This window comes from Panthera uncia, chromosome F1 (assembly GCF_023721935.1).
Source record: "Panthera uncia isolate 11264 chromosome F1, Puncia_PCG_1.0, whole genome shotgun sequence".
Lineage (NCBI taxonomy): Eukaryota > Metazoa > Chordata > Mammalia > Carnivora > Felidae > Panthera > Panthera uncia.
The window spans coordinates 5,138,613-5,155,530 of NC_064813.1; the positions used below are offsets into that span (position 1 = coordinate 5,138,613).

Genomic DNA, 16,918 nt, shown 5'->3' on the forward strand with positions numbered 1-16,918 from the left:
TCATTTACTTTCAGGAAGACATCTGACCTTAGCTTTGCTAAACTTATACGAACATGTTTCGAACCATGTTTCTGAAGACTCCTGAATCATTTGGTGGAGGGGCGCAATGATTAGACAGGTAACGGAATAAAGACTGGCACGTAAGAACACCTGGGTTCAAGTCCTAGTTCTAAGAACTATTAGCAGCTGATCTGATCTGACTTCCAGCTGATCTGAGCTTTGGTTTCCTTGCTTGGAAAATGGAGAAAGTGCCACAGGCCCACACGTCTTTCTCTACTTCACAGCAACGGGATCAAGCGGTTCACAACTTGGTAGCACTTAGAAAACTATAACACCAGAGATTCAGTTAAAGGGGAAACACGCAACTCTGGCAAAAGCCAAGTCAAACAAGGGCGCAAACCCACAGATGACGAGGCCACCCGCAACAACACGTAGTGACCGCTGACTCTTTGGGCAAGAGCCTCCTTGCTTTTGGGGATTATCTGGGAGACAGACAGACAGTGCAGGCTTCCAACTCACATGGAGCTTAAATGGCACATCTCTATAGTGAACGTGTGATACGCTACGCTGCACCCAGAAGCGGCTGGTGTGGAATGTAAGAAACGGACAGGAGAAGCACCACACCGACCCAGGTAGGTAATGGAGCCTCTTCCTTGCACCAGCTACAGCAGGGATGCGGTCTTCACGGGGAACTCTGGGTGGACTGCAACGCATATTCTCAGGGCCCGCACAAAGGCCGCCTGACTGAAGCACGTGACAGACATTTCTGCTACGGGGTGAATTTAGGATTCAAAATAATGTATTTTTACAACCCCGACGAAACTGGAAATGTGGTCCGTCTTATGCAGATCATTACCGCTTACAGCTTGACCTGCAGGAAATTATCCTGCACCAGCAGTGGGAATTAGAACAAAGGAAAAAGCTGTTAAAAACAAAGCTGCTTGGTTTGAGTGGCTCCTGTCATATTTATCATAATTAAGGGCAATGAAGAATAAAAGGGCTTGGGCTAATGACAAAGGCCATCGTTCTTGAGCAAAAAGCTAGATGGAACCAAGGGCAGGATTTGCTCAGTGATATTTTCCAACCTTATAACTACACACTTGCAAGTCTCCAAAAACAAAATTTAATACTGAAATTCCCTCAGGAAATTGGTATTTCAAGTATGACACTCTAGCACCAATACTCTTCCAACCAGAATGACGGTTTTTCAAAGCACAAGGCTTCTTAGGAACTCCGGTATTTGTCAGAGCAAAACTGTGGCGGTGAAATAATCCAAGAAGCAACTGCTTTTTAAGCCGCTGTATCTGGGAGAAAAGATAACTCAACGAACGTTATGTTCATGAACTTGAGTACTTTCTCCTCAAATGCATTCAACTTTGGGCATTTTCCCAGACTGCAGTACAAAATGTGGGGAGATTTTCTTCAACTTTCTGCAGTAATGTATGGAAGCAGTTGCAAAAAAAGAGGAAGACCTATAGTGATGATTTTGCGAGTGCTTTAAGAGAAAACAGTCTTCGGAAAGCCTGTTCACACGGTGGGTACACGTACCTCTGCCGTATACTTCAATTCCTGAATGAAAAACTCCAATTCCGATGGACGAGGTGTATTCATTCATCCAGTACTAGGAAAAAAAAGGGAGATTCAGAATATCTGTTCGTTTAAAACACAGCGCCACACGATAGCAATTATGACCCCTAAGTCCTTCACGGAATATCTAGGTCTTTCTAAGTCCATTTCTCAGTATTTTTCCTTCTGGCCTCCAAACGCCACGATAAAGGATTGGTCCAATCTCTGCGCCTCTGTTGGTACTATGAATGCCTCCATTTGCAAAGGCTTAGAGCGAAAACCATAAGACCTAAACCTGGTCAGGTTGGGGGGACAAACGGATATAAAAGCTCTCCTGTGACTTTAAAAAAAAAAAAAATCACATATAATTTATGCTTTCACATCTATTTTTCTTCTAGCTTCAGCTTTTCCTTCCATTCTCTGGTGAGCTCCCTGAAGACCGGGAGATGTCTTACTAGTTTTCAAAAACACTTGAAAACCACCCATATGGCATTTCTGTCCTGGCTCAGTCCGAAGCTGGATAATGATAATATAGGAACAAGGCACAAAGGCACAAGAAGAGGCACAAAGGCTCCCACAACCTTCTTACTGTCAGCAGGAAGAAAACATTCCCAGAAAAGGCAGTATCTGAACTGGGTTTTTAGGAACCAATGAAATTTCCTCGGATAGAAAGTGGGGGTGGGGTGGGGGGGGTGGGATGAGGTATAGGGGGATGGGGAGAAATGTCTGGAAGAGTGAAGGGAGTGCACCAGCATCGTGATGTGAATGCTGGGGGTGACAGCAGAGAAGCACAAGGACTGGAAAGGGTCTACCTAGAAGAGCCGATGAGTCAAGAGCTCATTAAACAAACACTTAGGCGGCACTTAACAGTGTTACAAACCCATTAGATTTCTTCCGGGTTTAGAGGATAATTTGTCTTTAATTTTTCTGGGTTTATTCAAGTTTTACCCTTGGTTCCAGATCCCTAACCAGTTTCTCCCAGACCCAGGGGAGCGCACGTTCACATACATTGCCGCAGGAAGCATAAATGGGCAAAATCGATTTATTTTGTCCTAAAATGTACCCAGAAGAAAAACGAAGCAGTAATAAGCAAGGGATATTTGAAAAAGAATAAGGAACTTTCTTATCTAGATATTGATACATTCATTAAACTGCTTTAGGACAAGATCCTTGCGTACATAAGAATCTGGTGTATGATAAAGTTGATGTTTATGATTAACGATAAAGGATGAAGTATTAAAAATGTGTTGACAAAATACATTATGCATAAAGATATACTTCATGTACCTAAGAATTCCAGTGTGCCTAAAAATAACCATAGAGAAGAAAATAAAATAGATTGAAAAAAATCTTAACTGAGAAAAGATGACCTAGATAAAAGCAAAACCTTAGAACTTACACCGGAAAACCACAGACGTTTGACAAACATTTCCAACTTTTTATTGGGTAAAACCGCATGAATGACATCAAAAGATAAACCACACACAGGGGGACAAATTCGTAACACTCCATAGCAAAGATTAGAATGAGCTGCGTCTTCCTCTCTAAAAGATTCTCTTTGGTTCCTGAGTTCTGACAGCAAGTCAGGAACGTCGTCATCTGAATCCGTTTGATTTTGGATACAGCAGTGAGGGTACATATAGGAAGGGATTTCTCAAGACTTTATCAAATCTATGTAATTCCAGAGTTTAGGTAGCAGAAATTCAGACCACAAAGGATACAGTGTACGAAAGCTCCATTAAAAAAATAACCCCCATGGACAAGTGAGAAATCACAGTATTAATCAGTGGCTAACAAACATGAATGAACATTCTCACTAGAAAACAAAAAAATATTGATGAAAACAGTAAGCTACCATTCTTTTCTTAACCCATCAGATTGGCAAATATAAAAAATATTGCTAAATATTGCCGGTGTTGGTAAGGGTGTGAGGAAGCTACTGCAGAAGTGTGAATCAATGACAGTTAATTAACCATTCTACCTCTTGGAAATCTATTCTATAGAAATACTTGAACATATGCGGAGACATACTCCAGGATATTCACTGCAGCTGTCTAGAATACTGAAAACCTAGAGACAACATAAATATCAGTTACGGTAAATCCGTAGTATAAACTATCATACAGCTCCTAAGAGTGAGGTAACTCAGTACAAAGGGACATAAAAAGACACATAAAGTAAAACACCAAGTCACGATATGTTATCTGTGGCATGGTCACATTATTTGCAAAATAAATAAATATGCCCTTTGTGCATGTTTACACGCTAAATATGGAAAAAATACAACAAAACTGCCATCAACTACAGCAAAAGAAAGTTTGAAGGATACAGTTCAATCTCTGTTCACAGTTTGGGAAAGGGGCGTAGCTACAGCAGGGGCAGGGGTGCAGTATAAAGGGATACTTTCATTTTTACCTAAACATTTGAAGACAGTTATTGAGGTGTAATTGACAATGTTACACCAGTTTCAGCTGTGTAACACAGCGATTTGATATTTACACACACTGTGACATGGTCCCCCTAATAAGTCTGGTTCTCCTCTTTCACCTTACAATGTTATTGACATACAATACATCCTAGTGAGCTATTTATTTTATAACTTGAAGTATGCACTCCTTACTCCTCTTCACCCATTTTGCCCTCCCTTTCCCAAAGACCCTCCCCTCTGGCAACCACCACCCTGTTCTCCCTTGGTCTGGGTTTTTGTTCTGTTTTGTTTTGTATATTTCACACATAAGTGAAAGCAGGCAGTATTTGTCTCTTTCCGTGCATCTGCATTATTTCACTTCTAATACACTCAAGGTTCATCCGTGCTGCAAATAGTAAGACTTCATTCTTTTTTATGGCTGAGTAATATTTACATGCTATACTACTCATATGGCTGAGTTCTCAGTCAATCAACCACATTTGCTTTAGCTGTTCATTCACAGATGGACAACTAGATTGCTTCCATCATCTTGGTTACCGTAAATAAATCTGCAATGAACACAGGAATGCACGGTATCTTTTTGGATTAGTGTTTTCATTTTCTTTGGATAGATACCCAGAGTACTGGAATTGCTGGCTTATAAAGTTGCTCATGTTTTAATTTATTGAGGAGTCTACATACTATTTCCCATGGTGGTGGCACTAATTTACAATCCTACCGATAATGCAGGAGGGATCCCTTTTCTCCATATTCTGTTATTTCTTGTCAGAAGAAATACCTTGTCAGGTAACAGCCATTCTGACAGGTGTAAGGTGAGATTTCATTGTAGTTTTGATTTGTGTTTCCCTGATGATTGGTGATGTTGAACATCTTTTCATGTACCTGTACGTCTTTGGAGAAACATCTATTCAAATCATCTCCCCATTTTTTAATCAGACTGTTTTTTGCTACTGGGTTCTGTCAGTTCTTTACATATATTTCGCCCACTCAGCGGGTTGCCTTTTCATGTTGCTGATCATTTCCTTTACTGCATAGAAGCTTTTTAGTTTGATGTAGTTCCATTGTTTATTTTTGCTTTTGTTGCCCTTGCCTTTGGAGTCAGATCCAAAAAAAGTATCAAAGAGCTTATCACCGCCTAGGTCTTCTAGGAGTTTCATAATTTTAGGTTTTACATTCAAGCCTTTAATCCATTTTGAACTGATTTTGTATATGGTGTAAAACAGTGCGCAGCTTCATCCTTCTGCATGGAGCTGTCTGGTTTTCCCAGCACCATTTATTAAAGACACTGCCCTTTCCCTATACTCTATTCTTGCCTCCTTTGTGGTAAATCAACTGACCAAAAAATGCACGGGTTTATTTCCGTGCTCTCTACCTTTCTACTGATGTATCTGTTTTTATGCCAATATCATACTGTTTTGATTACTAGAGCTTTGTAATATTTGAAATCAGGGAGTGTGATAGCCCGAGCTTTGTTCTTCTTTGTCAAAATTGGTTACTCAGGTCTAAAATCTGTTTAGAATTATTTCTAGTTCTGTGGACAATGCCACTGGAATTTTAACAGGCACTGCACGGAATCTGTAGATTGCTTTGGATAGCATGGACATCTTAACACTATTAATTTTTTCAGTCCTTGAGGACGAAATATCTTTGCTTTTTACTTGTCTCCAATTTTTTTCATGAATGTATTATAGTTTTCAGTATATAGGTCTTTCACCTCTTTGACTAAATTTATTCCTAGGTATTTTACTCTTTTTGATTCAACTGTAAATGGGACGTTTTCTTGATTTTGCTTTCTGACAAGTCTGTTACTAGTATACAGAAACACAACAACTGATTTTTACATATTAATTTTGTATCCCACAACCTGAGTTTTTTATTAGTCCTAACAATTTCTATATATGGTATCACGTCATCCGTAATAGCGGCCGTTTTACTTCTTTCTTTCCAATTTGTGTATGCCTTTTATTTTTCTTGCCTAATTCCAGTTATATGCTGAATAAAAGTGGGGAGAGTGGGCATCCTTGTTTTCTTCCTGATTTTGGAGAAAAAGGAGGAGGTTGGTGGAGAACAATGTTTACCGGGTCTCAAAGTATCGTACCCCACATTTCTCTAAATTATAAGAAAAAGAAAGACACCTTTGACAATATGAAAAAAAATATGGTGAATATCTTATGTGGGTGATTAAACAGAATCACCAACAGCTGGACACACTGATGTTACGTGCCTCCTGATGTGACAAAATAGAAAGGCCACAACATTTTCTTTGCTGGTTTTGTCAAGATATGTTTAACATATCGTATGCTTCCATAAGGAAAAAAAGCAGTAAGCCTGGACTACGGGATATTCTAGAAGTAACCTGGTCTTTTCAAAAATAGTGACATAAAAGTCAAAAGAAGAGTAGTTATTACTCTTTAAAGAAGATGAAAAAGATATGACAACTAAATGCAATGAAGGGACCCTGACTGCATCTTACATTAAACCCCCGTCTTCTTCCCCAAGACTTTATTAGGGGAAATAATAATGAATGGGAAAATTCTTGGGTGTCGTAACAGTACTTTGGTTAGGCAGAGAGAATGCCCTGTTAGGTAGGAAATGCATGTTCAAGTATTTTGAGATGAAATGCTATAATGTTTGTGACTTAACTCTGTGTGGGTGTGAATGCGGGTATGTGTATGTGTAAGAGAGGGTATGAGAAAGCAAACGTGGTTAAAAATTGGTGACTCCAGGTGAAGAGTATACAGACTACTCTTCTTTCCAGTTTTCCTTCTCTGAAGCCATAAACATTTTCAAAATAAAAAGTTAGGGGGAACTAAAGAAAATGATCTGGTTCTCGCCTCCTTACAAGAGAAGAGAGGCTTTTTCCATTTTTCTTGCTATCCTCCTCCTTTCTCTCCCTTTTCAGAGAAAGAGTAGAAAACACCACAAGGGGATCAGCTAGTCTGCACACAGTTTTTGCTAGGCTTTTGCAGTCACTGGCTGGTTTCCTTTTCTCTAAGACTTAAACTGCCTTTTCCATTTGAAAAATTCCATTGTTTATGCTGTTTGCAACCAATAATTTGGTCTGTGTACTGTTGATTTCCTTAACAACAGCACCGACAGGCTTTTGTTCTGGATGCAGACAGCTCCGCTTTAAATGTGACCTTTTCTCTTTTTATAGAGTAGCTTCTCTTTCAAAATATAGAATATTCTCCACAGAGATACATCCAAAATGGTTTGTCTGCGATAACTCAAAAGGTTTTACACTCTTAGGAAACGAAACATTTATTTCCATTTAATGCCTAGTATCGCTTAACTTTAACAGTTAAATTTAGCTTTTAGGTGAGCAGTAAATAGCTTTTTCCAAAAGTGCTTTTATAATAAATTTCTATAATGGGAATCTAAATGCTTTATTAACGGAAAGGTTTTCACGAAAATAAAAATCATACACAAACGGTGACTTCTGGCCAGGAGTTAAGACAGGGAGGGCAAGGAGGGGAATGCACTTGCCAGAGTGGGGATCTTGAACTCAGATCTTTTATTTTCTGCCCTTTCACAACTGAAAATAATCTCTCCGATGCTTAGAACTCCTTTAAGTTGGCTGGGTAGGTACTCTACTGTTTTAGAGTCGGAAATGTCCCTGCATTTGAGACTTTACATTCTACAAAAGAAAAATGTGTATGTTTTGATGCATTTTTAGAGTTGGAAGATCTGTAAAATATGAGAAACATAAAAATGAGAGAGAAATGTCCTATCCAAACATCTGGCCAGTCCCTTGGAGTTCACTCTAAGGAGATCTGATCTCCATAACGTTTCTAATGAATTGCTGACACACGACAATGGCAAATGAACACTTGGTAGCATTCACCTCCACTCTCAGATGGAACGTTGGACCATCAGGTCAAGTGTTTTTGTTCAAGGTTTTGAAGCCTACAAGTTGCCAGGAAGAGGAGGGCTTAACCCAGAGACATTCCTTTGGACAGTATTAAACAGCAGAAGCTTACCCCCTCCTAACATCGTTTTTTTTCCTCAAAGGCTGTGTCTCAATATTCTGTGCCGGGCAGGCATTAAAGTTGAGGCTGTTTATTCACTGTTAGCAATAACAATGGGAGACTCGACAGTACTTTGACTCTCACGTTTCTTTGTAGTTTCTATACCTAGAAAGCCCCCAAGTTTAAGAGTTAATTTCTTTGTGAGATTAAAGTAACTATTTACTAGTTGGAAATCTATGACTAGATCTCTTTACTGGCCTTACAGAAATAAAAAGGATTATACAGAATGCTATGAACAACCGTATACCAACTGAGACAGAACGAACAAATTCCTGAAAAGACACAAACTACCAAAACTGACTCGAGAAGAAATAAAAAATCTGACTAGATCTATAACAAATGAGAATGGAGAAAGACAGAGAGAGAATAGTAATTTAAACTACCCATGAATAAAAAGACTATACCCAGATGATTTTGGTGAATTCCACCAAATACTTAAGAATCTAGTACCAATTCTTCACAAACTACTCCCGAAGAAAGAAAAGGGAACATTTCCCAATTTATTCTACGAGGCCACAATGAACTTGACACCAAACACAAAGACCTCACGAGAAAACTACAGACCAACATCTCTTATAAACACAGACTCAAAAATCCTCAACCAAATACTAGCAAATTGGCTCCAGCAACATATAAAAAAGGGCTATACACTGTGACTAAGTGAGATCTCTTCCAGGAATGTAAAGTGGTTTTAATATTCAACAAATTAATGTACTAAACCATACCAACAGAATAAAAGGCAAGCCCCACACAATCATCTCATTAGATGCAGATAAGCACTTAACAAAATCCAACACTCTTTCAGGATAAAAACACTCAACAAACTAGGAATATAAGGAAACTTCCCCAGTCTGATAAAAGGCATCTATGAAAAGCCACAGCTGGCATCATACTTACTGGTGAAACACTTTAGGCTTTCTTTCCCTTTGAGATCAGGAACAAAACAGCAATGTCTGCTCTTGCCCCTTCCAAGAGACTGTACTGGAAATTCCAGCCAGGGCAATTGCAGAAGAAAAAGAAATAAAAGACACCCAGATTGGAAAAAAAGAAGTAAAATGATCTTTATTTGCAGATGACGTACTCTTGCATATAAAAATCTTAAGAAATCCACTAAAAATCTATTAACACTAATAAACAAGTTCAGCAAGATTGTAAGGCACAAGATTAATATACAAACATCAACTGTATTTCTGCATCCTAGCAATGATGAAACTAAGAAAATTTCATTTACAGTTACAGCAAAAAATATTTAGGGATAAATTTAACAAAAAAATGTAACTCTGTATCTGAAAATGATAAAACATTATTAAATACCTAAATAAATGGAAAGACTTTCCATGCTCACAGAATATAAAACTTAATATTGTTAAGATGGCAATCTTCCCCAAGTTGACCTGTGGAATCACTGCAATCTCAATTTTTTGTTGTTGTGCAGAAATTGGTAAGATAATGCTTGAAGTCTAATATCCAAAACAATCTTGAAAAAGTCTGAAGACTGACACTTCTTGACTTTAAAACTTAGAATTGAGCTGTAGTAACTGCAGACATACAGATCAATGGAGAAGAAGTCAGTTTAGAAATAAACTCTTACATGTATGATTAACTGATCCTTGACAAGGGTGCCGAGACAGTTCAATGACGGAAAGAAAGTTCTTTTAAAAAATGAAGCCAAATAGGGTGCCTGGTGGCCCAGGGGGTTCAGTGTCTGACTTCAGCTCAAGGTCATGATCTCCAAGTTCTGGAGTTTAAGCCCCACGTCAGGCTCTGTGCTGACAGCTCAGAGCCTGGAGCCTGCTTTGGATTCTGTGTCTCTCTCTCTGCCTCTCCCCTGCTCATGCTCGCTCATGCTCTCTCTCCCTCAAAAATAAACATAAAAAAATAAAAAAAAAAAAAAAAAGGAAAGAAAGAAAGAAACTCGAACTGGACATCCACATCCAAATGAATGAAGCAGGACCCCCACCTTACACCATATACAAAAATTAACTCAAAATAGATCAAAGACCTACATGTAAGAGCAGCAAACTATAAAACTTTTAGAATAACAAAAGTGTATCTTCATGATCTTATATTAGACAATGGCTTCATAGTTGTGACACCAAAAGCACGAGCAACAAAAGAAAAAAGGAGAATAAATCAGATTCACAAAAACTAAGACATTGTACGTTCAAAGTTCAAAGGGCACTATAAAGAAGTAAAAGGGCAACCTACAGAATGGGAGAAAATACTGGCAAATCACGTATTCGGTAAGGCATGTATATCCAGAATATATAAAGAGCTTTTAGAATTCAAGAACAGGACATATAATCCAATTTAAAAAATGGGCAAAGGATCTAAACAGGCATTTCTCTAAAGAAGGTACACAAGTCAAAACCATTAAATACCACTTCACGCCCACTTCAATGACAATAATCAAAAAGACAACCACAAGCTGACAAGGATGTGGGGAAACAAATCCTCATACGCTGCTGACGGGAATTCAAAATGGCATGGCAGTTTTGGGAAAGTTTGGCATTTCCTCAAAATATTACACCTAAAGTTACTCTATGAGCCAACAATTTCACTCCTGGGTTTACACCAAGAGAAACTGAAAATACACAGTGACATGAAAACTTGTAATCAACACTCATAGCAGTATTACTTAACGATAACCAAAAACCAGGAACAATCGAAATGTCCATCAACCGATGAATGAATGAAACGTGATATATGCATACAATGCAACACCACTTCTCAACAAAAGGGAATGGAGTACTGATGCAGGGGACAACATGAATGGACCGTGAAAACATCATGCCACGTCAGGAAAGACCACATACCGTATGATTTCATTTACACGAAATGCCCGGAACAGGTAACTTAAGAAAACAAAGTATAGCAGTGGTTACTTGCGGCTGGGAGGTCTGCAGGGAAATGGAAGTGTTTGCTAATGGGATGGGGTTTCTTTTCAGGGTGAAGACAAATTTTTAACATGGAGTGTGATGATGACTGTAGGATTCTGTGAACACACTAAAATCCACTGAACTGCACACAAAGGGTGACCTGGATGGCATGTGAATTATATCTCAAGAAAACGGTTCAAAAAACGTGAAGAACAGAAATAAAGGATCTATGAACCGCAGATGAACGGCAGAAGAGCCTGTCATTTTGTAGTCGGCAAACTTAAAAACTGTTCTATAAATACCAAGTGTCCCCCAAGGACAAATTTTCCTTTGAATACAATACATACTTAGTTCCTTTGGAAAAAAAAAAAATAAGGAAATTTGGCATTATAGGAAAGTTTTCCCACTGTTAGCAAAATGAAAACCAAAAAAATTCATGAAGAAAAAAAAAGTTTCCCATTTCCCTGTGCTTACTCTAACAAATGGTCCAATGTAAACTTCAATCTGAGTGAAATAAAATATGCAGATCATGACTGTGGGGCTTTCGACCAAAACAAAAACAATGAAAAATATACAAGCTACTGTAAAACATTTTCTTTAAAAAAAAAAGTTTTAATGTTTATTTATTTTAGAGACAGAGAGAGCACAAGAGGGGGAGGGGCAGAGAGAGAGGGAGACACAGAATCTGAAGCAGGCTCCAGGCTCCGAGCTGTCAGCACAGAGCCTGACATGGGGCTTGAACCCCCAAACCATGAGATCATGACCTGAGCTGAAGTTGGATGCTTGACCAATGGAGCCACCCAGGCACCCCTGTAAAACATTTTCTAATGACACAAAAGGTGGTCCAATTAGTTCTTGAACTCTTATCCCCAGTCAAAAGCCTTTAAATAGGTTACTTCTCAAATTTCGGACAGCTGCCTTCAAAAATCACATAGAAGCCAGGCTATAAACAAATAACACATCAAGAACAGACAAAAAGATGGGGCACCTGGGTGGCTCAGTTGGTTAAGCGTCTGACTTCGGCTCAGGTCATGATCTCATGGTTCATGGGTTCAAGCCCCGCATCTGTGCTGACAGCTTGGAGCCTGGAGCCTGTTTTGATTCTGTGTCTCCCTCTCTCTCTGCCCCTCCCTCACTCGTGCTCTGTCTCAAAAATAAATAAACATTAAAAAAAAAAAAAGAACAGACAAAAAGCAACTCTAAATACATATATTCTGGTCAGCGACCAGAATGAACATATGAACAGCAGCATATTACTGCCAAAATTCTTAGAATTTACATGATGAAGGAGATTAGATGTTTTTCTTTGGTGTAAATTTTTTTTTTCCCTGAATGAATTCAGAAGGAAAGAGGGGAAAGCTTCCGTGGGGGGGGGGGGGTCGGTCATAGAGAGAGATGCCCTCCAAATGAGTCTGTTCTCATTGGGCTTCCTGGCTCTATTATTAGAGCACAGGCCTGAGAGGCTCCATCTTTAAAAACCGGGCCGGCTGCCTGTGGAAGACAGGTCAACATGCCTTCAAGGTCAGCATGCCTTGTCAAGTCCTTTGCCTTCAAAGTCCTGCCAAGGCTTTGCAGACGATATGGATGGTGCCTGTTTTAAGTGGGGATTTAATAAGATAAGCGTAAACAAAACAAAAAACTATATGACAGTGGAGCCTTTTCCTGAATGACTTCAGTTGCAAAACTTCCCTACCGTGATTTAACCGCTATCCTCCCCCAAGTCCAAGATTTTTGAAATTAACAGTAGGGTTTCTCAGTCCTTCTCTGACATGGTTTCCATCCTTTGTGTTTACTTTATCTCCCCACAGAGCTTTAACAGAGCTTCTCAAACCTGCTATGGAAATTCTTGCTTTTGTAGAACACCATAAAACACTGACATTTTCCAAAAGAAACAAAAAATACACAACATGAGCTCCCAGCCAAGAACACACGTCCACGAAAAACAAACAAACAAAACAAGCTGCTGAGTTAGATATGGCTGGATGTACGCAAGACTTCTGTTAATTTCTGCTGGATACGTCTTCCCGGATTTTGTTGTCTAAACAGTAGCAGGTGCCAAGGTTTACAGTCACGTACTTGGGAAAGATGGATAACCCAGAAGAGTTTCACCCAAAAGCCGTTCATCCGAACTGGAAAAGACCACTTTTACTCCTAAGAGCTTGGTTCAAGTGTAAGAGTACAACTAGCATTCAGGGGACTAGTTTGAGAACTGTCGCTCCCAGAGCTCTACAGACTGACACCGGGGCTGGCCGACACAGAGTTTATCACACAAAGGCCACACTGCGAGAGAGAAGGGACAAAGAACGTCAGGGGCACATCCACAAGAGGTGGCTATGTGCCCAATTCACCCAGTGCTGAGGAAGAGAGGCCCTCAGTGGATTATATGAGAAATCAGACGTTTCTGCCGCAAAGGAAAACGGTCAAGCTGCCAGACGCTCCCACGAATTAGTCTTCTCTCAAACCACGAAACCAGCAAGTTACCACAGTGTCTCCCCATCAACCACCTACTTAAGTCATCTGGATGGAGCGTATCGCCTGGTCAGCGGGCTTCATCCAGGGCGCTCCTTCCCTTAGGGTCTAACAGGAAAGCCCACAGTGTTCCTTTATTCTGGGCTAGATCCCAAGGACATGGCTTCTGTTACACTTGACTTGACTACAGATATATCGCGTGGATAGAAAGAGGTTGATCCAAGTACGACAACCCACACGGGCTGAAGAATCTGAACGATAGTGGAAAAGACACTGGGCTGTCAGGAGACCGGAGCTCTTTGCTTTGGTTTCTTCTGATGCACGTACATGAGAACTTCTTCAAGGTCCCCTGTTGGTCTCAAAGAGCGTTTGGATTCCAATTTGGATCCTGGGGCCTGAAAGCCTCGGTTCAAACTCTGGCTTCACTGTTCACTAGGTGCATAACCTAAAAAAGATGCTATCTCCCCTGTCCTTATTTATAAAATGGGGATTATTAATAGATAGCATACACCACGTGAAGTCCTCAGAGGGCTACCTGACCCCCGGGAAACAGGAAGCGTCAGGAGTAGCAAACCCGTTTACTGACCATGTGATCCTTCCCTCATGCTTTCGTCTTACCTACCGGGAAATGGCCACACGCTCACGTAAATAAGCGGCTCAGTGCCAGCTATCTGCTAAATCTCGGAATTTTCAAGAATCTTTGGGAGCCGATGTCAAATTCCCAGGAGCAGTGACTCATTACAGTGAATAGCAAACAACGGCAGAATTAATTTGAGTCTGCTTTAAGAATCCCGCACGCGATCATTTATCCTCTGGAGGAGCACAGGTTTGAGGAACAGGTCTCCGTAAGTATGCCAGTGGTGTCACAGGGCGCTCCTACAGTCACGAACAGGAGCGAGGAACTGGAGAGCCACACGTCACTTCGGCACTGGGCCGTCACGGCCTGGGGCTTCCCAAGCATACAGAAGAGGGCCGAGGAAGGAGCACGGATTCCAGCTTTACCTCTTCCGACACCAACCGCCACGGAAGCGTAGAGGGCTTTTCGAAGCTTTTTAAGTATTAATATAATAAAAGGTAAAAGGAAACACTTCACAGGAAACCTATCATCTTAAAATATGTGGGAAGGCAACAAATAACATCGATAACTGCAATTACTTTTGAGCTCCATCTTGCCTCAATGCAAAACACCGACCTAAACATTTCCATTTATTACTTTAAAGCACTGTTTACAGAAGTGAATTGACTGTGGTGTGTTACAGTCCTATATTAAAATGTTACATTATTCTTCTGACAGAGAACTTTCATTAAGCTTCATTTCAGTCAGTGATTTGACTTATCAATTTAATAAAATTTTACGCTTCCTGTTTGAAAGCAGCAGTGAGGATACATGCTATCTCCCTAGTCTGGAACTTAAAACATTTAATATAACCACTTAGGTGCTGGGCCTGACTTCCTCAAAAGGTAGTATTAACTGATCTAAGTATAAAGTATGATGGTTTCCCCTAAAAAAAACCCGTGTTCGTGTGGGTTCAGGCAAGTGTTTTACTTAACTCCCATAAAAAAGGTGTTTAGGGGAAAAGAGAAGGCCTTTCACTTACTGAGTTAAAAATTAAAAATAAACCGCGAGTAGTGGAAACTGGGGTAATTCCCATAGTGCCATCTCATATAAAGCCGTCTTTGACATTCACACTGTTTGACTACCTCAGGAGGTCTTTTTGGTACCACTGGATTGAGTCCTAGATAATCTTACAGCAAATGCTACTTAATAGTAAATCATATTAAAATGCTATCTATAGAGCCTTAGCATCAGGCTAATCGTAAAACAGAGTCAATAAAAACTCACTGAATGAACTGAGACAAACTACTATCTTTTCTAGATGAAACCGTAAGCATCCAGATCTATCTGTTAATTTGCTTTATACCGTAAGAAAGATGGCACACTACATATTCTATTCCATTATCATTATTTCTAAGAATGTCCAATTTTTTCATTACCAGAGAATGTTATCTAAAATAAGCACATCGGGGCGCCTGGGTGGCTCAGTCGCTGAGTCAGCGTCCAACTTTGACTCAAGTCATGATCTCGCGGTCCGTGAGTTTGAGCCCCGCGTGGGGCTCTGTGCTGAGAGCTCAGAGCCTGGAGCCTGCGTCGGATTCTGTGTCTCCCTCTCTCTGCCCACCCCTGCTGTCCGCTTGTATGGTCTTGCTCAAAATGAATAAACGCTAAAAAATTTAAAACAATAAATAAAATAAGCACATCACTCACTTTCTGGGTCTTCGGGAAAAAAAATCTTTACATAACATTAACATTTTCATTACCATGCTATCTATAAATTGTTGATAACCTTAGGTATTAAGCCTCGATCTTTATTTGCTAGTAATTTTTTAGTTAATAGGGTTTCAAGTTTTGTAAATGTTCTGCAAAGCTTTTTTTGAGACAGTGTAACCAAACTTACACACACACACACACACACACACAGAGTCCCAGTGTATGTTTGTTTCAGCAGAACTATTCAGCCTGCACCCTCTTTTATTAAGTCCCAGTTTTGACGATCCATTTTAAGGTTAGTCCAAAGCTGGCCTTCCCAAGGACTGTGCTTTGAGACTTAAAGCTCCACAGCACTGTCCTGAAGTTCACGAGCATGAGTACACATCACTATGCACTCACAGGAAACTTAAAACCAAGGAAAATGTGCTCCTATGCATTTCACATAACGTCGGTTTCCTCCGCTTTATCAACTAGGCAAACCAATTTTCAAAAACAAATTCCTGTGCTTGTCAAAAAACCTAATTTTTAGGACCCACCACAAGCTAGACCCAGGATGACTGTAAATTGTTTTTTAAAGGAGAATGGATTTTTACAAGTCAAATCAACAGTGAACCAAATGCTCCTTGAATATTTTTAAGACTAAACCTATTGCGTGTAACCTACAGTTTGGCTCGATTTTCATTACCAGAGGATGTTATCTCTGGTATAGATGAGGCAGAGTACTGTCAATTCTTGGTCCTGACGGCATATCTGTACCAGAAATCTAAGTTCTTGGCAAATCTTTCCTACGAGGCACTTGGTGTAGTTGTCTCAAAAGCTGATGTCAGATATTTTGGTAAAATCTTGAAACTTCTTTCATGGCCTATCTGTACTTGACCTGCACTCTGGATTGGGCTCTAAACTGAGCAAGGCCTGAGGCTGAGTGTTCTTTAATTCTAGATCCTCCAGGGGTGCCCAGGTAGCTCAGATGGTTAAGCATCCAACTCTTGATTTTGGCTAAGGTCATGATCTCGCGGTTCGTGAGTTCGAGCCCTGCGTTGGGCTCCATGCTGATGGTGTGAAGCCTGCTTGGGATTCTCTCTCTCTCCCTCCCTCTCCACCCCTCCCCTGCTCTCTCTCTCAAAATAAATAAACTTAAAAAAAAAATTCCTGGATCCTCCATGGTGCTGAGGGCACTGTATTATACCTAGTAGACTGCTCAAATACTGGATGAACTGAAATGCAGCAAGGAGTTTGTAATGCTTTATCTTTTCGACTGTGACCTATGGAAAAGAGTATC

The 16,918-nt window shown here is 40.1% G+C and overlaps 1 protein-coding gene across 2 annotated transcripts in view; it reads right to left on the reverse strand.

Moving 5' to 3' along the window:
- DESI2 (desumoylating isopeptidase 2) overlaps nucleotides 1–16,918 on the reverse strand; it is a 45,284-nt gene that overhangs the window by 12,862 nt on the left and 15,504 nt on the right. For both annotated transcript variants that reach the window (XM_049633813.1, XM_049633812.1), the window contains exon 2: nucleotides 1,549–1,621. In XM_049633813.1, coding sequence (XP_049489770.1) covers nucleotides 1,549–1,621 — 73 coding nt within the window. The remainder of the gene's footprint in view (nucleotides 1–1,548; nucleotides 1,622–16,918) is intronic.